General features: G+C 42.7%; 1 protein-coding gene and 1 pseudogene across 3 annotated transcripts in view; one reads left to right on the top strand and one right to left on the bottom strand.

Annotated features, from left to right (window-relative positions):
• Positions 1-435: 435 nt before the first annotated feature.
• LOC127680327 (fructose-1,6-bisphosphatase 1-like) lies at positions 436-6,319 on the top strand (annotated as a pseudogene).
• Positions 6,320-6,892: 573 nt separating this feature from the next.
• The window catches only part of Ift25 (intraflagellar transport 25), a 29,832-nt gene continuing 14,233 nt past the window's right edge, over positions 6,893-22,491 (bottom strand). For all 3 annotated transcript variants that reach the window (XM_052176914.1, XM_052176913.1, XM_052176915.1), the window contains exons 3-6: positions 13,393-13,499; positions 11,817-11,885; positions 9,554-9,597; positions 6,893-7,101 (exon numbers count right to left, since the gene is read on the bottom strand). In XM_052176914.1, coding sequence (XP_052032874.1) covers positions 6,988-7,101; positions 9,554-9,597; positions 11,817-11,885; positions 13,393-13,499 — 334 coding nt within the window. In that variant the 3' untranslated portion in view covers positions 6,893-6,987. The remainder of the gene's footprint in view (positions 7,102-9,553; positions 9,598-11,816; positions 11,886-13,392; positions 13,500-22,491) is intronic.

The raw sequence follows: 22,491 nt of genomic DNA, 5'->3' as shown, positions 1-22,491 counted from the left end.
TTCCGGATAGGAACCTGTCAGCCATTTGTCTGTTTGTTCCTGGGCATCATTTTGCTCACCTACCTTGAGAATTAAGGCGAAGGCTAATTCTGGAGCTCGGTTAGATTCAAGCTCAGTTGTTTTGGCCAGCGTATTTCACAGGCCGCTCTGTGCTTTACACAGTGCCACAGCAGGAGAAACTAAGGACTGTAGCAGCATCAATAGTCCCCACTCACATACCTCTTATGCTTTTGCCCTTAGGTAGACTTGTATTGTGACACCGGCCTTCCCTATGTGACATGATCTAGAAATCAGGGCAGACTGTAAACAGGCTTGCACTTAGGCTTTTCCTCTCCCTCTCTTGTTACTCTTCAGAATCACTGAGGAGGTTCTTCCTGGCTCGGAGAACTATCCCCGCTTGAGGCCACCTGGTTCCAACAAAGCTTTGTTACCTAGATGAAGTTGCCAGCTGAGCAGAGAAATCAGCTAATCAGGAGTAAACTAGGAACAACGCTCCAGGATTGTGAGGCGAAGCTGTTGCTTCTGCCAGTACGTTTTGGGCTGGTGTGGAACTAGGCAGAAGCTAGATTAACTTCACTTAGTTCAAAGATGTTAACAAGTCCAAACTTGCTAGGAAGTGAGAAGGCTGCAAAAGGAAGAGCAAGGAAAGAGCCAGAGCTGCAGTTCCAGTCTCTTCTGGTTCAGGGGATGCAGTCTTTGTTCTGTTAAGAGCTCCTGTGGGGCAGTAGACCATGCCAGGAAGTATGGCAAGGTTGAGAGGGTTCAGAACCCCGGCATCTCCGACCCGAGGCCAGTAGCTGTTTCACCTGCTCCCAACCAGAGGCCTGGCCTGGAACACGTGACCACAACTCACATAAAGAACGTGGCCACTGGCCACGTAGCACAGAACACAAGAGTTCCCTATGCTAATGAGGCATTTACTGGAAGGTTTAGCCAATGAGCTTCCTAGACAATTCCTTCCTGCAAAAGATATTTAATCTCTGGTCCACCCTGAAGATGTGCTATGCACACATTTTCTATGAGGTACAGCGAATAAACAGTATGGACAAGCAAAGGCTGTGTCTCTCTCCTCAAGAATCACCTTGGGGAGAAGCCTTCACTGTACAGAGCTGCTACCTAAGTCTCCAGCAGAAGTCCCCTCCGTGGTCCCAGACACTCGCCCACTAAGCCAAGCTGGAGCTGTCCCCATCCCCACCCCACCCCTACTCGGCCTCACTGAAGGTCCACTGGCCCCAGTTTCACATGGTTCCCAGCAACAACTGGCCGTCCAGGAACCTGGCTACCCCTGACTCTTCCGCCTCAGCCTTCATAGCTTCTCACCAGGCTGAAGCCCTCATCTTAGGCTGTATTATTTTTCCACCCCTGAGCGGTACATCAGTGTTTCCTGCAAGCCGTTAGCCGTGAATGGTGACTGGAAGCCCCAGCAGTGAGAAGCCCCAACAGATGGCTGGGGTGGGCCGAGTGCATTACGGAGCTCAATACACTTTATCCAGAACCTCCCCAAACTTAAATGCTTAGTTTATTAAAAGCAAACACCTCAGGGTTGTTTTGATTTGCATTTCCCTAATGACTAATGAAGTTGAGCATTTTTTAAGATGCTTCTCCGCCATCCGAAGTTCTTCAGGTGAGAATTCTTTAACTCTGTACCCCATTTTTTAATAGGGTTGTTTGGTTTTCTGGAGTCTAACTTCTTGAGTTCTTTATATATATATTGGATATTAGCCCTCTATCTGATATAGGGTTGGTGAATTTGTTGGTTGCCGATTTGTCTTCTTGATGGTGTCCTTTGCCTTACAGAAACTTTGTAATTTTATGAGGTCCCATTTGTCAATTCTTGATCTTAGAGCATATGCTATTGGTGTTCTGTTCATAAACTTTCTCCCTGTACCGATGTCCTCAAGGGTCTTCCCCAGTTTCTAGTCTATTAGCTTCAAAGTGTCTGGCTTTATGTGGAGGTCCTTGATCCATTTGGATTTGAGCTTAGTACAAGGAGACAAGGATGGATCAATTCGCATTCTTCTGCATGCTGACCTCCAGAATGGCTAAGATTAAAAATTCAGGAGACAGCAGGTGTTGGAGAGGGTGTGGAGAAAGAGGAACACTCCTCTACTGCTGGTGGGGTTGCAAATTGGTACAACCACTCTGGAAATCAGTCTGGTGGTTCCTCCGAAAACTGGGCACCTCACTTCCAGAAGATCCTGCTATACCACTCCTGGGCATATACCCAGAGGATTCCCCACCATGTAATAAGGATACATGTGCTACTATGTTCATAGCAGCCCTATTTATAATTTCCAGATGCTGGAAAGAACCCAGGTATCCCTCAACAGAAGATTGGATGCAAAAAATGTGGTATATCTACACAATGGAGTACTATTCAGCCATTAGAAACAATGAATTCATGAAATTCTTAGGCAAATGGATGGAGCTAGAGAACATCATACTAAGTGAGGTAACCCAGACTCAAAAGGTGAATCATGGTATGCACTCACTAATAAGTGGATATTAACCTAGAAAACTGGAATACCCAAAACATAATCTACACATCAAATGAGGGACAAGAAGAAAGGAGGAGTGGCCCCTTGTTCTGGAAAGACTCAGTGAAGCAGTATTCGGCAAAACCAGAACGGGGAAGTGGGAAGGGGTGGGTGGGAGGACAGGGGAAGAGAAAGGGGCTTATGGGACTTTCGGGGAGTGGGGGGCTAGAAAAGGGGAAATCATTTGAAATGTAAATAAAAAATTATATCAAAAAAAAAAAAAGCAAACACCTCATGGAACCACCTAGAATAATGTATGACAAACCCCTAGTGACTGTGGCTCCGCCAGTTGATAAATAAAATTAACCCTTATATGTCGTATTCCGTAGCTGCCTGAAGCTACTACGAACTGGGTTGCTGGAACAGAACCTGAGGGATGTATGGGGAAGGGGCGAAAAGAAAGAGGCCGATCGAGGCCCCAACTTTAATGGCTGTCAGACCTTTTAACAATTTGGGCAAATCCCTCCCCGCAGACTCCCAGCAGAGTTCCAGCGGAAGTCAGAAGTCGGCTAGCTTCTCCTGGCGGTCCTTGACTGCTCGGCAGCTGGGTGGGTTACCTGCTTAATTCAGGAATTCATAGACCTGGAGGAACAATGAGCTTAACCTTCACTCTGAGCTTCTCCACCCTAGGATAAAAATTCCTGCTGTAACCTACTCCCCTATTGTCCTACCAGCAGATTCCTGCCTGAAGCCAGGGATTGTCCTTGGCCAATGTCAAGTTCCTACCAGGTGGCACGACTCCCCAATATGGCTCTGTACACTTATAAATATGGTATGTAGCAGGTTGAACTTCATCCCCTAAGAGACACATTAAAGCCCTAATAACTAGAGTCCCTACATAGTAGGACCTTACTTGGGCACTTCAGGATAGAGATGGCTAATCAGGATGAACTCTCATATAGAGTAGGGTAATTCAACAGGACTGGCGTCCTCAGAAGACATATAGCCAGAGGGAAGAAGGTATATTTTGCAATTGCTTTATAATTTAGTTTTTTGCTACACTGTTTTTTTTAGGTTTTCAAAATAAAGCAATAGTAAGATATAGTCAAAGGAGTCTTTCATCAGCTTATCCAGCTATGTTCCTTGCTTTATCAAATATCAGGACATATAAAATGATGTCAATAATGACTGTTAGGAAATTAAGATTATGTTTTTTAATCCTTTTCTGAGATCTTCTCAAATCATTATTAAGTATTTCTTAAAATTTCACCAAAATAAAAAAATAACCCACTAAAACAAACAAACAAATAAATGTCTGGAGGCTGTGGCTGTGACCCCTTTATTCCCAGTATTTGGGATGCAGAAGCAGGCAGATCTCTGTGAGTTCAAAGCCAGCCTGGTCTACAGAGCAAGTTCCAAGTCAGCCAGGGTTACACAGAGAAAATCTGTTTTAGAACCAGCCAAAGAAACAAACAATTGCAAACTAGCTTGCTTTACGAGGGCTGGCTCAGGTTCCAGGACTGCAGTGAACCTTTCTATGAGCACTACTTCTCCCCTGACTCTTTTTTTCTTTTTTTTTAAAGATTTATTTATTATTTATATGTAAGTCTTCAGACACACCAGAAAAGGGTGTCAGATCTCGTTATGAATGGTTGTGAGCCACCATATGGTTGTTGGGATTTGAACTCAGGACCTTCAGAAGAGCAGCCAGTGCTCTTAACCTCTGAGCCATCTCTCCAGCCTTCCCCTTGACTTTTTTTTTTTTAAGATTTATTTATCATATGTAAGTGCACTGTAGCTGTCTTTAGACACTCCAGAAGAAGGTATCAGATCTCATTATGGTGAGTGAGCTACCATGTGGTTGCCGGGAACTGAACTCAGGACCTCCGGAAGAGCAGTCGGTGCCCTTAACCACTGAGCCATCTCTCCAGCCCTTCCCCTTGACTCTTGCACTATTACTGCTTATACTGCTCACTTAGCCTTTTGTAAAAATCACTTAATAAATTAAAAAAATCATTCACTAAGATCTGATGGCTCTATAGATGCCACAGAGGTGCAATGAATTATAAATTCATTATATATAATTTATATATATTATATATATATACTTTATAATTATAAATTCAGTCATTTCCTTGATTAAGCTGTATATTGAAGTCAAAATTTCCTCATATCCTCTAATGCTGCTGATTCAATGGAACCAGAATTTCTTTGCCCAAAATAATGAAGAAAATATGAATAAAAATGGAAACAGAAGTTCATTGAGATTTTGCAGACATTGTACAGTCTCCAGTCCTCCCACTGTGACTATCTTCTGTAGGCCCCACCTGCCTGCACCTTTAGCCAGCACCTACAGACAGCACCTGCTGCAGACCCCAGCAATGGTGGACCCCGAGTCCTTCGAAACAGATATCAGTACCCTGACCCGCTTTGTCATGGAGGAGGGCAGGAAGGCTTGGGCACAGTCCAGTTGACCCAGATGCTGAATTCACTCTGCACCGTGGTCAAAACCATCTCAGCACACAGCTCTATGGTATGGCTGGCTCAACCAGTGTGACTAGGAACCAAGGGAAGAAGCTGGACATGCTTTCCTGACCCATCCAGCAGGTCCAGTTATTCCAGGGTCTCGAAGAGGCACTACCTGAGGCTCAAAAATGGGGGGGAGAGAAAAGGGAAGCCAAGCACGCTAACAAAGTCAGAGTCAGTCTGGGTTGTGTCAAGGCTTCATTTAATGTCGGGGAGGTAAGTGGGTTTTAAGGCTTACAGAGAAGGAAATAACCTTCACACCAGACAAAGGAGGGAAGGGCAGAGACACCCCTAGGGGTCGAAGCAGGAAGCAAGCGAGGAGGTCATCTGGTCTTCTGGAGAGGACACCCGGAGTTAACACCAGCAGGTACATTCCGCGGTTAGGGCAGGAACATCTTGTGGTATTCTCGGGAATCTTCTTGCACCGATAGCTCTTGGGGAAGGCTCTAGTTAATTGTTCTCATATTTTAGCAGCCACCACCTTAGGGCCATGAGTAAGCATAAGTCCAAATAGCTCAGGACGGCTTCCCACTTTCCAATGACCTGGTTATCAATATGCTGAAGTTCTCCTGTGCTACCTGTGTTCTTGTGTCTGAAGAATACGTACATGCCATCATAATAGAACCTGAGAAGAGGGGCAAATATGTTGTTTTGGTCCCTTTGATGGCGCTTCCAACATCAACTGCCTTGTGCCCATCAGAAACATTTTTAGCATTTACAGAAAGAAAACTACTGGTGAGCCTCATGAGAAGGACGCTGTGCAGCCAGGCCGGGACCTGGTGGCAGCCAGCTATGCACTCAATGGCAGGGCCACCATGTTGGTCCTTGCCATGGACTGTGGTGTCAACTGCTTCATGCTGGACCCGTTATTGAAGAATTCATTATGGTGGACAGGGATGTGAAGATCAAGAAAGGTAATATCTACAGCCTAAATGAGGGCTATGCCAAGGACACTGACCCTGCCATCGGTGAGTATGTCTGGAGGAAAAAGCTCCCTCCATCTGGGTCAGCTCCCTATGGTGTCTGCTCTGTGGGGTTCATGGTGCCTGATGTCCACCGCAGGCTGGCGTATGGGGGATCTTTTTATACCTCACCAACAAGAAAAGCCCAAATGGAAAGCTGCAGCTGCTATATGAGTGCAATCCCGTAGCATATGTCACAGAGAAGGCCAGGGGACTTGCCACCACAGGGAACGAAGGAAGACGTATTAGACATCGTTCCCACTGAGATCCACCAGAAGGCATCAGTCATCATGGGGTCCTCCAGAAGACATGCAGGAGTTCCTGGAGATCTCCGCAAAGCACAAAGCCAACTGAGGGCCAGGCTCGCTCTTGCCCCAAAGCAGAACTCAAAAGACACTACGCTATTCTGATTGTGTGTTATATATGCCTAGAAACAAACTTAACAGTGTGCACAGTTTCGTGGCTTAATGCTTTGCAATGCTCAAGGTCACTTCATGCTATAATGCAATGATATCAGGTAATATATATTTTGAGTAAGTGAAGGAGAAATAAACACATTCATCCTTTATAAAAAAAATGGACCCTACGGGAAGAACAATGATGTCCGCCAACCAGACACCCCAGGGCTCTCAGAGACTAAGCCATCAACCAAGGGGTACACATGGTTCCAGCCAAAAGAGTGGCAGAGGAATGCCTTGGTGGGCATCAGTGGGAGGAGAGGTCCTTGGTCATGTGAAGGCTCAATAGAGGCACCAGTGTGGGGAAATCAAGTGGGGGGTCGTGGGAGTGGGTTGGGTAGAGGAGCATATTCTTGAAGGCAGGGCTGGGAGGATGGGTTGGGGGTTTTCGGGGAGGGGGGAAACCTGGAAGGGATATAACATTTGAAATGTAAATGAAGAATAAATTCAATAAAAAATGGAAGCAGAGTGATACAAACCTATTTAATAGTAAACATATCAAAGATAGCTTTGAACTTCAATAAATATATTTTAAAAGTAGTTCAGAGCAATTTGTTGTAATTACTAAGGAAGACTTGAGACTGTTAGTCCCTCTGCAGAAATGCTGTGCACAGATGCAAAATGATCAAATGCTGAGACGATAATGAATCTCAAGAAAGTGGCGTAGCCATCTCGTGCCTGTAAGAGAAAAAAAATCAATATGAATGCTTTTAGCAATCCTAGCAAACTACTAGCATCTGGCAGAACAGAGGCTTTGATGAAGAGTCACTTTTCTAGCATGTAACAAGAGCTAAGGGCAAGAGTGTTCAGAAGGCAGGCCAGCATCATTGCGGTGTCTGAGAGTGATCTGGCATGGTATCTGTCACTCTTGGTTCTGTGAAAAACAGTGGGAGGACTAAAAACTACAAATGTCCACTTCTGACCAACTGTTTTACAAGTGTCTTTGTAAAGAACTGTTCATGCTGCCAGGTGTGGTGGTGCACGTCTGTAATCCCAGCTCTTGGGAGGCAGAGGCAGGTGGATTTCTGTACAGAGCCATATTTGGGATTCATACCATAAGGTAGGAAGCCAAGGACAATCCCTGGCTTCAAGGCAAGAATCTGCCGGTAGGACAATAGGGAAGTAGGTTACAGCAGGAATTTTTATCCTAGGGTGGAGAAGCTCAGAGAAGGTTAAACTCGTTGTTCTTCCAGGTCTATGAATTCCTGAATTAAGCAGGTGACCCACCCAGCTGCCGGAGCAGTCAAGACAAGGACCTCCAGGAGAAGCTAGACAACTTCCACTGGAACTCAACCTGGAGTCTGGGGGGAACGGTTTGCCCAAACTGCTAAAAGGTCTAACCGCCATTAAAGTTTCGACCTCGGTCAGTAAAATATTGTCCTGGCCTTCTTTCTTTTCGCCCCTTCCCCATCTATCCCTCAGCTTCTGTTCCAGAAACCCAGTTCATAATAGCTGCAGGTAGCTATGGAATACAACAGATTTCTGAGTTCGAGGCCAGCCTGGTCTACAGAGTGAGTTCCAGGACACAGAGAAACCCTGTCTCTAAAAAACCAAAAAAAAAAAAAAAAACCAAAAAAAAAAAAAAAAGAACTGTTCGTGCTGAACAGTTTTGTCAGTCTGGAATGCTTTGGAATGCACTACCCTAAAAAGCATGACTAGACTCTCACATTTATATAATTCTCTGGAAACTGGAAAGCAATTTGGCAATATACATAAAAAGCCATAAAATGCTTATAGTCTTGTGCTGAGTAATTCCATCTCATGAAATTTATTCCTAGAAAATAATGAAAAAGATGGTCATAATGTGCACAGAATGTGCTAATTAATGTCCACTGTCAGTTACCTGTGATGGCAGAGAGCGTATGTGAGCTTAAGTATATGTAAATAGGTAAGCAGTACCTTAAAACGTAATTATAAATCTTGGAGTATAATATTAAGTTTAAAAAGAAGATATAAAATTTTCTACCTATTTTTGCTGTGCTACCTGAGCTATGGTCAGCAGCTAGAGGAACAAATGGAGCCAGCCAACTATCTGTAATGAACATCTGAGTAGCTCTCAGCCTCCTATTTTGCCTTACTACTTTCCAAATGTTCTATAACTCTCCCAGAGAGTCCTCAACACAATACCAAAGAATTCAGAAGCAATTCAATATAATCCCCCCACCCACCCATCCTACTGGCCTCCCCACTGGAGGAACTTTGGTGGGAGAAAAATGAATTGTGGGATTCAAACATTTCCAGGAGTTTCGTGTGTGTGTGTGTGTGTGTGTGTGTGTGTGTGTGTGTGTGTGTGCCAGCAAGCCCCAAAGATCTTGCTTCCCAGCAATGGGCTTACATGTGTATGATGGAGAACAAACTCAAGTCTTAACACTTGCACTACAAGTGGCCTGAGTTCTTCCACCTTCCAAGGAGTCTGTGAAATGCTGATTTCACAACAGCTCCTGGAAGGTGCAAAGCCACAACCCTGGCAGATAGGAAGCCACTCTAAATGTTCTGGAGAAGAGCTGTATACCAACACTGGCTGCTAAACACACTTGGAGAATTTTGCTGGTTCCTGTCTGTCTAAAACTAGGGCGTGACAGGCGGCAGAGACAGACTCCTGACAAAGCAGAGCCCCTGTCAGGGCATTCACTCCACTCAGCAAGCAGAGCCCAGTGGAATGCTGTCGGACACACCCTGCTTGCTTTCCACTCCAGCTCTCTGGCTTATTTGTTGCTGATCCTATGCTCTAGTTCCCCTTATCTAAACCTCTCTTGTCCTTTCACGCTTAATTACCCATCCAACTCTGACAGCTAAACCCCTCAGTGCCCTATTCTACCCAGCCTACAGAGCCAAATGAAACAACGTAACCAAGTTCTTAAAAAATAAATCACTGAGCAAAATAAAACAAATGGATTCAATTCTGTTTTATCCACGCAGCCACTTTCTCTAGGATTAGTTTTTTTTAAGAGTCTAATTAATAATATATTTAGCTTATAATATTATTGAAAATAATCTTTAATGGTTGAATAGGCAAAGAACTGCTAATACCATTAGGCTATTCATCATGAATAATTCATACTGGGAAACCTTAAAATCTAAATTAGGCTCACTAGGGATAATCTTATCTCTATAAAGTATATACACTTACCACGATTTCTTCATTTTGAAGCTGCCCCTCTGTGTGTATTAAATCTAAAGTATAAATTTAATAGAAATAGGTTAAGGCTCAAATATATGAAGAAAGCCATGGAAATTTGTGTTCAGCAAAATGTGATTATTTGGCAAACTATTGTTAAGTCCAGATTTAAGTAAATTATCATTATTTGAGGGGTTGGAATTTGATAAGACATTTGGCTTAAAGGTTTAAAAAAATGAGCTATAAAATACCTCTAGTGATTATAACTAAGACAATGCAAATGTAAATTACACAAAGGAATATTACTAAAGAAGTTAAACTAAAGAAATAAAGTAAGAAATTGATAAAATGTAGTCCTTCATTTTAAAAAGTGATTTCTTTCCTTATTATATGTATACTTAAGAGTCCTATCTGCATGTATACCTGCATGCCAGCAGAGGACATTGCATCTCATTATAGATGGTTGTAAGGTGCCTTGTGGTTACTGGGAATTGAACTCTGGACCTTTTGAAGAGTAGTCGGTGCTCTCAACTACTGAGTTCTCTCTCCAGCCCCCAAGCTCTTCCCTTTTATTGATCAAGCTCATAAAAGACTTTTATGTAAGAAGCCATTTTTCCTATATGAAAATGTCACTGTGATGTGGAATGGCCTGTGACATGATCTCTTCTTGTACCCAAGTTTAATAATGTACTATTTGCATAATGGTAGGCTGCACTAGTTTATTTTTCCATGAATTACTCTGAGTGTTCTTTCAGAAACATGAACTACTTAGTTAATATAATACCTCTTGATGTTAATTTGTATCAAATAATGCATAGAATTTCAAAAGCTACCCACTACCAAAGAGGAAGTCTTTAGGAAGTAAGATTCTGGAGCCGCTTTCCTGTTTCCTAATACTTTTCTTAGACAGTACTATTACCCCTGCTTTGCCATGCCTTCTCTAGCCATGGTTTCCACTTCTAAGCTGGTAAAGTGTACACACCCGAAATCCCAGCACTCAGGAGACTAGACTGAGGCAGAAGGATTGATTGTAAGTACCAGGCCAGCCTAGGATACATACAGAGTAAAAACCTGTATAAAAAGCAGTAGTGGAGGTTGGAGGTGAGGGACTGCAGAGATGGCTCAGCAGTGAAGAGCACTGACTGTTTGCTAGCGGATCTGGGTTCAGTTCCTAGAACCCACACAGCACTTCACAGTGTCTGTAACTCCAGTCCCAAACGATCTGATACTTACCTTCTGGCCTCTGTGGGACCCAGGCATGAATGTGGTGCACAGATGTACATACAGACAAAACATCCATATACATTAAAATTTAAATTTAGGTTGTTTTTCCTGGAATTATAATATGGTTATATTCTATTTCTTACATATTTGTCATTTAAGTTTATGTTATGGTAAGTAGAAATCTAAGTTTCTGAAATCAATACCCACTTTCTAGTCTAACTTCATGAACAGTGTGCTGAAATTAGATATTATAAACCAGTCATCCACACCTCATTCCTACTCCATGTCAGCTGCTGCTCTCAGACTCCAGGCCTTTCTAGGGCCGCATGAAATAAACGACCTCACTTCTTGCTCTTCTCCCTGGAAGGCTCTAGGATCCACCCTAACTGGGGTGCGCTCTGGAAGTTCAGGCTGTCCCTCTGGAAGCTCAGGCTGTCCCTCTGGCATAAAAGTTATTGATCTACATTTGTCGTGTTCACTAGGTTTATATGTTTTTTCTCCTTATAGCTTTATGCCTTTTTATTTTTCTCCTGTTCTCACAGGATTTGCTAAGAAAAGGAAACAGACACATGAACTAATTATGTGTGTGCTTACCTGGAGGACAGCAGTTATTTATAAAAGGATTGATTTTTTTTTTGAAACAAGGACTCACTATGTAGCAGGCCAGCCTAGAATGATCTATATAGATCAAGCTGGCCTCAAACACAGAGATCCCCCTGCTTCTGTCTTCTGAATCCTGGGACTAAGGACATGTGCGACCACACCCAGCTCAGCTGATACTTAAACACTATCATTAATCTGGAAAGAAAGGTATGAAGCTAATATACAAGCCACTAGCTCACAAAAGCCTAAAATTTTGAAAATGTTGTTACATAAGCAGTGCATATGATGACTGCACAAATGTGTGTTTTTCTAGGCCTTGTGTGTGTTAAAGACTCATTAAAGTCACCTTGTATTTATCAAAATGCAGTTGGACTGCTAGCACAAGGGCCGAGGCCAGGCTCTCAGCCACTCTCGTGCTCAGAACAGTACTGGAGACATGAATACACACCTTTTTCAACCCACTGCTCAAAATCCAATGGCTCTTTAGATGTGGTCTTTTCAATCCTCAAAGTCCGCACTAGCATTGTAAATAAACAGAATAAATACAAATGTTAATTAGCTACTTAATTCTATGTTGCTGTGGTGTCTGTACTTCTTTCCTCTGCTGCCCTTGACTGCCATAGACTGTTAGGGACAACACAAAGTACTGGAACCAGGAATCCTGAAAGCTGAGACTGTTTTCCCATTTATCCTATAGTGATGCATTCTACTTCTAGTAGCAATGATGGTATTTATCACTACAGAGCACACATCTAGTAGTGCTTTTCTGAATCTTGTTATTATCTGGAGTATTTATATACTGGCTGTGATACAATTAGTAATCATGGTCGTAAGTCTTTATGGAGAACATGCTCTGAGTCAGGCATATTTGTTCATTCTCTTGGTCTTTATGAGAAAGGTATTATTAACCTACTTTTCTGATGAGGACACAGGCTTTACAGAAGTCAGGAAAGGTGTCCAGTAAACTAGAGCTTGTAAATGCCAGTACAAGAGTTTACACACGGGCCCTGTCTAGGGCCTCCGTAATGAAAGACAGAAGCATACCATGTATGCGTCTTCCTGCTGCACAGGGTTTTCTCCATTGTCCCCACATGACCTCCAGAACCACCCTTCCCTTCTATGTCCTACTCTGGAGGAGCTGACTCCTATAAATTATATCTCCTAGACTAATTTACCAATTCGCTTTTCTTTCGGGATGGCCAGTGGCAGGCACCAGAAGATTGGAGGGCAGAGAAGTGAGACCAGAATCTTTTATCTACACTCTGTCCTGCTTCCTGCCATATCTTTGATGGTCCTTTCCCTTCAAGACTGTAGCCCCGCAGGCCTCACTGTACATTCCCCAGCCCTGCTCCCTGCCCCCCTGGGCTTTGGTAACACTTTCAGTTCCTTGTCTCAGGAGGCAGTGGCTCCCTCCCTGTGTAGCTGGTTTCTAAGAGTCCCATTATCCCTTATTCATTCCTGCAGCCCAGGCCAGAATTTTATAAGTAGATCTATTAATAAAGTCTCTTCATTGGAAACATCTGGGATCTATTCTGTTTCCTGCCATGACTCTGATATACTTTATCATAGACAGGACTTTATGTTCTAAGAGGAGATTCCATTCCTAATCCCCAGAAAATGTCATTAGCAATGGAAGAATCAAAACTATCTAATGAGAATAATATGGGTTATCAGATTTACAGCAAGACTATGAGAACTACAGGCTAAATGAACCTAGGATGACGATGTCATAGAACCCAGTACTTGGGCAAGCCAGCTTCTTACATTCCTAATAGTCTTCTGCCAAAGATGTTCGTTCACACAGCAAGCTGCATGGAAATTATGATGTGCTTTGGAAGGGTTTGCAACTTAAGAGGCTAATTGTGCCAAGGGCAGTTAACTCAGACTCTCCACCCTCCCATTTCAGTAATAAAAGTGGGTCCCGTGCTGTAAGGAAAAACTAGTCTCCTGCCAAAAGTTTGCATGTGTCCTCTGTCTATGGAAAAATTAAAGGATAATGGAAAATTAATGTGTGATTTGCTTACCCAAGTAACTTTGTATCACAAGCTTTTCAATCTTTACATGTTTGTGAAAACAAATAATGAACTCCTGGGGAAACATGCCTGTGGTGGTCCAAAAGGTTTCTGGATTCCTATGTTAATTTTAAAGGAAGAAAGGGAATAGACAGATATAAAAAACATAATCACAATGTTATAATGAATAAATATTAAAAGCAGCCACTGTTTTATTTTACAACCCCTTTCTAATTTAGTTCTGCCTATAATCTCAACTTTAATACTTTTTTTACTGATGAATATTTTCTTCTAAAACCCTGAAAGAGCACTGATGTCCCTCCCATGTAAAAGGCTTCATCAGTCCCCCTAGTGATGATCAGTCCAACCTCTTTTGTTCCACCCTTAAAGTATACAGCCTCACATTACTGTATCACCCATGGCTGCTGCCACAACCAGCTGCTTACAGCTCTCAAGTACATCAAGCATGTGCACACACACACACACACACACACACACATGCGCGCGCGTGCCTATACCTACATTAATGAGTTCTCTTGACCCCAAAGTCCTTCTGCCTTTTTTTTTGGTTTCTCAAGACAAGGTTTCTCTGTGTAGCCCTGGCTGTCCTGGAGCTCACTCTGTAGACCAGGTTGGCCTCGAACTCAGAAATCCACCTGCCTCTGCCTCCCAAGTGCTGGGATTACAGGTGTGTGCCACCATGCTCGGCTATTCTTCTGTCTTTTGTGAAGAACTTTTATGGTTCCTTCTCTAACTCCAGCACATGAGAATCATATCCTTGGTGTTTTTTCTTTGCTTCAGAGCATTTGTGCCCACTCTTTGCTTTGATGTCCCCTACAAGCCCAGACACTTGCCTTTCTCTATTTTTATGTCCCTAATAACTATTATAGCAGGGAACTCATATACACACACACACACACACACACACACACACAATGTTTGCTGAAAAAAAATGAAGTTTCAAGTATCTCATGATTCACTACGGTGACTGATACCCCAATGAGGATACAGAACATTCCCGTGATTCTAGACATTCTCTTCTCTTTCTTCCAGACTTTCTATATCCCTTAGCCAGCAACTGTTTGATTTCCATCGCCACGGGCCATGTGCTAGGCAAGGCTGTGCTGCTGGGCTCTCCCCCAGCTTGTTCTCCCTTTTTTTCAGCAGGATCTCACTAGGTCACTCAGGCAGGCCGAGAACTTGCTGTGTTTCTGAGGATGACGTTGAGTTGAGCTTTTCATCCTCCTGCTTCCACATCTCTCCACTCCCAGGCGCTGGCATCACATGTGTGCACCACCACACTCAATTTTATACCTCTGGGAACTGGAATACAAGCCTGGGCTTCATGCATGTAGCAAGTATTTTATCAACTAGGCGACATCTCCAGCTTCAGTAAGTGAAATGTAATTTTTTTACTTCCAACTTAAAACACAGCAAAATGACTGAGTTTGCTTCCAGATTTATTAACGTCTCCACCTCCTTATTTTCTCTTGAATAAGGGGTTGAGACAGGGTCTCACTACACAGCCCTGCTCGGTCTTTATCCCTTACCTCAGCTTCCCAAAGGCCTGGACCTTAAGCCTTCCCATTGTGACCATTTTTGCCTTTGTTTTTGAAGGTTCTTTGAGGTTTTCTATGAAAATAGCAACAGAATCTGTGAACAGCAAGTTTTATTGTGTTTCTTGCCTCTCTATCTCTCATATCTCTGCTTATAAGACCTAATTTGTAAGATCTATAAGATCTTCAGAAAACAGAAACAGAACTTTTCCAATCTTAGGGGAAAGTATTTCCAGTTTTGTCACTGAGCTGAAAAGGTTTCATGTGTCTTTACCAGACTGGGACGCGCTTCTCTTAGGTTGTTGAGAACAAATACTAAGAAGAACAGTGAATTTTCATGCTGATAGCCCAAGCTGCCCACACTCATTAGGTAGCCAAGATTGGCCTTGAACTTCTGATCTTGCCTTTACCTCCCTGATGCTGGAATTACAGGCATGTGCTTGTTCTAATATGGTGAGTTATTACAGCCTTGTGTTCTTGTGATATTACGTGTAAGTCTTGTATTCCCAGGGTAAACTACATTTTGTAGACTCATCTTTTGGGCTTTTGTGACTTTGGTTTTGTTTGGTTAAAAGATCAGGCTGGCCTCAGCCTGAAGCTCATGATCTTCCTGCTTCTGCATCCCCAGCGCAGGATTTCCATGGATGAGATACTATGCCCAACTTAATTTAAAATATTTTGTTAAAATTTTTAAATTCACTTTCAGAAAGAACACTGGTCTTTACTATTTCTTACAATGCTCTATCTGATTTTGATAATGGGATACACTTGGTAATACTTGGTGGAAAATCTCCCCCTCCCACCTGTGGAGGATTAATTTCAGGCAGCCTCAAGCACTCAGTCACAAAGCTCCACCCCAGCTCTGCTTACTTTTATAAGGGTATAAGACACTGATATTCCTTCTTTGAGTGTTTGAGAGTTCTAGTAGTGGGTAGGAGTCTGTTCAGGTTTTTTACTTCACTTTGTGTCATTTAAATTTTTTAAACTTCTTATGTATATAGGTGTTTTCCTACATGTATCTTTGGAGGCCAGAAGAGGACATTGGATCTCCTGAAACTGGAGTTACAAACAGATTTGAGTTGCCACATGGGTGCTGGAAATTGAACCAGGGACTCTGGAAGAGCAGCCAGTGCGCTTGACTGCTGAGCCATCATCTCTCCAACCCAACCTTGTGTCATAGGTGATTTGAGGATTTGTCCCTTTCCTCTTAAATTGCTAAATTTACCATCTTAGCTTTGTTATTTAAAATGTAATGGCTACTCTTTTAGAGTATCTCTCTTACTATAGCTTCTTTCTTTTTAGCCCCGGATATTTACACTTCTGTGCCTCTGCTTGCATGCCGGCCTTGAGCTTAGGCCTCTCCTGCCTCACCTGAGAACTAGGTTATAGACTGGAGCTGGACACCAGACTCCAGGCTTCCTGCATGCTAGTGAGCGTTCACCACCGGATGCCAAGCCCTGTTAGATTTCCCACTTTCTTTGGATTTAATTTGTTCCTTTTTTCTAGATTCCCAAGTTGAAACTTCATGCTTTTTTTATTTTTATTTTTTTTAACTTTTTGAGACAGGGCCTCACTGTGTGGCTCAGAGGCTCTCTGAGTACTGAGATTTCAGGTGTAAGCTACCATTCCCAGCTAAGAACATTCTCTTCATGATTTCAGTTTTCTGAGATTGATGGGACCTATTTGGGGAAATTCAATGTGTACTTGTTTGATATGCCGCCACTGGTGCCAGTATTTCAGGGCTATTAACCAAGATAATGGGTAGCACTGGTCAGATCATTTGAATCTTTACTGGCTCATGTTGCTCTACCTTTATTGAGAGGAGAGTGTTAAAATATCCAACTGTGATTTCTTTCATCTTTCAGTTTTGCTCTTATATATTTTAAAAATTATTAGGTCTCATACACATAGAAATGTAGCTTCCTAAGTAACTGACCTTCTAATAGTATAAAATATCCCTTTATTTCTAGTAATCTTTTATGTTTTACTTTATTATGAATGTAATTAAGCCTCTTTCAAATATATAGATTGTGGGGAAGATCATTTCTCACTCACTTACTTTCCACTTATTGACATTTAAAATTCTTGATTATAGTGTGTTTTTTTGTGTGTATACTTACATGTGCAACCGTGGCACACATGGGAAGAGGAAAGGCAAGGAACAACTATCAGGAGTCACTGTTCCTTCACCATGTGGGCCTCAAGGACTGAACTCAAGTCACTATACTTGGTGGCAAGTCCCTTTATGTACTGAGCCATTTCTATGGTCCCTGTGTAGAGTTTTTTTGTTTTAAAGATAGTTAGCATTTGATTAATGTAGGCTTCAAGCCTTCAGGACACAGAAACCCTCTCAACACCCTTAAACTCCTGAGCTCCTTTCCTAAAGCATTTGGCTTTCATGATGACAGGCTGCTTAGGAAACTTTCTCTTCCCCAGAACTTTGTGGTATCAGGATCATACCACATCAGTGACTGGGAGAGCTCCAGGCTTATTTTGGCAGTGGCTACCAATCCTCAGTGACCAATGTCCAAAGTTTATCCATGTTGGTGGTTGGTCACAGTTCTGGCTCTTCTTGAAGTGGTCACGTCTCATACTAACTCCCCCAAAGTCACCCTAATGGTATTTGTCAAAGTTGATCTTGGGGTGAAGCATGTTATCAGTATTGCCCTGGCCTCCTGGCTCTTCTAACGCAGACTGAACAAACAGTCATGGCCATGAAGTTTCTCGATCTTCCTCAGGTCTGGGTGACATAGCAACACCCCAAAACAAAGACTTTATTTTTTGTTTATAGAAGACAGGTTTTCACTGTGTATCTCTGCTGGCCTGGAACTCACTACATAGACCAGGCTGTCCTCAAACTCACAGAGGTCAACCTGCCTCTACCTCCAAAGTGATGGGATTAAAAGTCTGCAGAGCTATCATGCACCACCACCACCAACCCCTTCTTAAAAGGGATCTTGTTACATAGCTCAAGCTAGCCTCAAATGTTTGGTCCTCTTGCCTCAGGTTCTCAAGTAGTAGGATTACAGGCAAACACCATGACATCAAGGTGGCTTATACAGAGCCATATTGGGGTGTCATGCCACATGGCAGGAACTTGACATTAGCCAAGGACAAAGTTACAGCAGGAATTTTTTTCCTAGGGTGGAGTGCTAAGAATGTACTTGACATTGGTCAAGGTGAACTCCCAGCCTACATTGAGCACAGAATCCCTGCGCAAGTCAGGATCCTGCTCCACCTACGGCCAGATGACTTTGACTTCACCAGAACTCAGTCCAGAGTCTGGGGGGTAGGGGCTTGCTCAAACTGTTAAACGGTCTGACCCCCATTAAAGTTGGGGCCTCGATCGGTAAAATATCATCCTGGCCTCTTTCTTTGGGGCCTCAATAGGTAAAATATCATCCTGGCCTCTTTCTTTCTTTTCTTTTTCTTTTTTGTTTTTTTTTGTTTGTTTGTTTTTTTGTTTTTTTTGGATTTGGTTTTTTTCAAGACAGGGTTTCTCTGTATAGCCTGGCTGTCCTGGAACTTACTCTGTAGACCAGGCTGGCCTCGAACTCAGAAATCTGCCTGCCTCTGCCTCCCAGAGTGCTAGGATTACAGGCGTGCACCACCACTGCCCCGCTAATCCTGGCCTCTTTCTTTTCGCCCCTTCCCCATACATCCCTCAGCTTCTGTTCCAGCAACCCAGTTCGTAGTAGCTGCAGGCAGCTACAGAATACAACAGTGGCTCTTTGTTTATTTTTAAAAGCGGTATAGTGGTTATTTCCAAAGTTATTATATAAGAACCTTGTGGGACTGGGGAAATGGGTCAGCAGCTAAAATTCTTACCATGGCAGCAAGGGAGAAAGAGTTTGTCTCTCTAGAACTAGCAATGCCAGGTAGACACAGTAGCTTTCCTATAATTCCAGCCTTGGAAGGCAGAACCAAAGGCTGCCCAGGCCAAGCTGACTAACAAGACCAGCTGAATCATCGGTGAGTTCTGTATTTAATGAGAAACCCCGCCTCAATGAATAAGGTGGAAGAACAATTAATAAAGAAGATTCCAGGTATAACCTCAGGCCTCCACATACATCCACACACTGAGACACACACACACTCATGTATACTATCTTAGTTACTTTTTAATTGCTATAATAAACACCATGACCAAGGCAATACATAAAAAATAAAACTTGAGGACTCACAGTTCTAGAGGTTGAGCTGTTACCATCACGTCAGGGAGCACGGCAGCAGCAGGCAGTCATGCATGCTGCTGGAGCAAATGAGCGCTTTCATCCTTGGTGGAAAAGAGCTATCTAGCAATGGTGTGGCTTTTGAACCCTCAAAGACCCCTCAGTAACATATCTCCTCAACAAGGCCACACCTCCTAATTCTTCCCAAACAGTTCCTCCAACTGGGGACCAAGTGTTCAAATATATGCACTAGTGAGGTCCATTCTTATCAAAACCACCACATACGCAGTACATACAAACACATGAAAAAGTAGAAACATAGCCCTGAAGCTCTGAATACTAAAGATACAATTAGCATATCAAATGATTCCCATGAAGAAGGAAGAAGAGGGCCCTAATCCTGGAAAGGCTTGATCCAGCATTGTAGGGGAGTACAGAGACAGAGAAAAGGGAGGGGGAAAGATCAGAGAATGGATAGAGAGAAGAGAACTTATGGGACATATGGGGGGGGGGGGGAGAACTGGGAAAGGGAAAAGCTTTTAGAATGTAAACAAAGAATATAGAAAATAACTATAAAAAAAAGAAAAAGAAAAAGTAGAAACGGGAAAAGAGAGAGCTTTATGAGCAAATCACCCAGAACTTCATGTTTATGCTATTGTTATATATTTTACATATAATTAATCTCACAATATGTTTTAAATCATAAAGTGATTAGCCATCTCACAAAGAAACTCAAAAAAATATAGTCATTTACAGTTATCCAAATGTTTACTATTTCTAGTATATTTCATATAGGTTTGTGTTTTCCTCTGGTATTATACCTCTTCAAATTGCAAAGTTCATTTAATATTTTCTGCCATGTAGGTTTACCTGTAACAGATACCTTTATTTTGGAAGTATGTTTTAGCAAGAGAAAGAATGCCGGTTGACAGTGTTTGTGTTTATTTGCATCTTGTTCAGCATCTGTTGGACACTACACTGCTCAAGAGCACGCTCTAGTCAGCAGGCCTGCTGTTATCAGTGCTGCTGTGCCTCAGCAAATCACTATTCTTCCCTCCAGCTGTTTACACAAGTCTTTCTTTTTCAGTGTTTGCTGGGACATAGACTTCATATTTACCCAGCTTGGGGTTTCCTGAGTTTTTAGATCTGTAGACTGATGCTTTATTTCTCTTTATATTTCTGCCTTATATGGGATTTCCTTATTGTCTATATTATTATTACTGTTATTGCTATTATTATTATTATTAGTGTGTATGTGTATCTTTGTGTATATGTGTATGGGAGGGGGGGAGGGAGAGAGAGAGGGAGCTGGAGAGACGTCTCAGCAGTTAAGAGCATTGACTGCTCGTCCCGAGGTCCTGAGTTCAATTCCCAGCAACCATATGGTGGCTCACAACCATCTGTAAAGGGATCCGATGTTCTCTTGTAGTGTGTCTGAAGACAGCTACAGACAGAGTGCTCATATAAATAAATAAATCTTAAAACAACAACAACAAAACAGTAGTGGGACTGGAGAGATGGCTCAGTGGGTAAGAGCACAGACTGTGTAAGACCCCCAAAGCTGGGCGGTGGTGGCGCACGCATTTAATCCCAGCACTTGGGAGGCAGAAGCAGGTGGATTTCTGAGTTCGAGGCCAGCCTGGTCTACAAAGTGAGTTCCAGGACAGCCAGGGCTACACCTGTCTTGAAAATACCCCCCCCAAAAAAAGACCCCCCAAAACTGAGGGTGCCCCAGCACCCCACACCCTGGAAGGCGACACCCAAATCACTCTCGAGGAACGGTCTCAATGCAATAACATGAGGATTTCTTTATTCCAGAATTCTGGGTTCCACAGCCATACACTGCATAGGGTTAGAGGACTGTGGACCACGAGTGCCGAATTGGACAGCTTTTATAAGTTTAAGACAAAGCTGATCACAAACCAATCGTTTTTAGCATGGAGAGCCCGTGAAATGCGAGCCAATCGATTTGTACCACTCCATAGTTTTTAGGCCAATCAGTTTAAATTAACGGAGCCCGCACTCAGTGGACCAATTAGTTTCCTGTTTTCTTGAATGTCTATAGCTGCGTGAACTCCTGCATAGGGGTAAAGGCATAAGCAGTTTACAGAAGCAAGATAAGCTTAGCCCATTTCCAGTTGCCTTATGGGGCCAGGTTCACCTATTCAAGGCCTTTCTGCTAGTTCTAAACAAAGGGTGGGCTCTGGAATGTGACCTTTTACCTAGTTTCTAACAAAGCGAGATAGCATTTTAAATTTCTGACTTCTTGGGGTCATTAGAGTTAGGCTGTATTATTTTCTATCCTTTCAACTGCTCTTCCGAAGGCCCTGAGTTCAAATCCCAGCACCCACATGGTGGCTCACAATCATCCCTAAAAAGATCTGACTCCCTCTTCTGGTGTTTCTGAAGACAGTTACAGTGTACTTGCGTATAATAAATAAATAAATCTTTAAAAAAATAACAAAACAAAAAATAGCAGTAATCTGTACTACAAGACACAGGAACCTTAAGTCATGCAAGTGAAGAAGCCTCTCGACAGTGCACGTAGTCTGTGTGGTATGGTGGCTCATGCTAAAATGGGAAGATCCTGGCAAGTTCAAGACCAGTCAGAGCTCCAGCAAGAGCTGCAGGTCAGTCAGCTTCACACTTAGACACAGAGGTGGCTCAGAGGTTAAGTGTACTAGCTAGTCTTGCAAAGGACCCTAGTTTGATTCCCAGTTCCCACATGATGGCTCACAACAACCATCTATAACTCTAGTCCAGGGGATCTGACACCATCTTCTGGCCTCTGTAGGTACCAGGCACATACGGGGTATACAGGCAAAGCATCCATACTCATAAATTTAAAAAAAATTAAAATCAATAAACAATAGATCTCATGTGAGACAGGCATGTTGATACACATCTATAACTCTAGCATTTGGAAGGTTAAGGCAGGAGGATTGCTGTGGGTTTGAGGCTGACCTGGGCTACACAAATTGCTTCAGCTACTGGCATCCTGTTTTTTAAAAAAACTCAACCACAATATATATGATTCTATTTATATGATTCAACTATAGTATGCAACTGTACTTGCAAAAAGGACCACTTCTTTTTCAAAGCATGGGGTGGATGAATATGTACTGGGCACTGAGCCCAGATCACATGTGTGCAATGATCTACCTTTACAGTCCTAGCTTTTTTTTTTTTTTTTTTTTAATTTGAAACAGTATCTTGCTAAATTACCCAGGCTGGCCTCCAGCTTCAGTGAACTGTCTCAGTCTTCCAAATGCTGGGGCTCCAGGTGTGAGATATCTCACACCTCACTTTGTTGTTTTCTCTTTGTGTTTCTTTCCTCCCTTTTCAGTAGGTACAGAGGATGTGATGGTTTGCATATGCTCGTC

This window comes from Apodemus sylvaticus, chromosome 3, assembly GCF_947179515.1.
Source record: "Apodemus sylvaticus chromosome 3, mApoSyl1.1, whole genome shotgun sequence".
NCBI lineage: Eukaryota > Metazoa > Chordata > Mammalia > Rodentia > Muridae > Apodemus > Apodemus sylvaticus.
The sequence above is the reverse complement of the archived record's forward strand: the minus strand, read 5'-3'. Positions and strand labels throughout refer to the sequence as shown.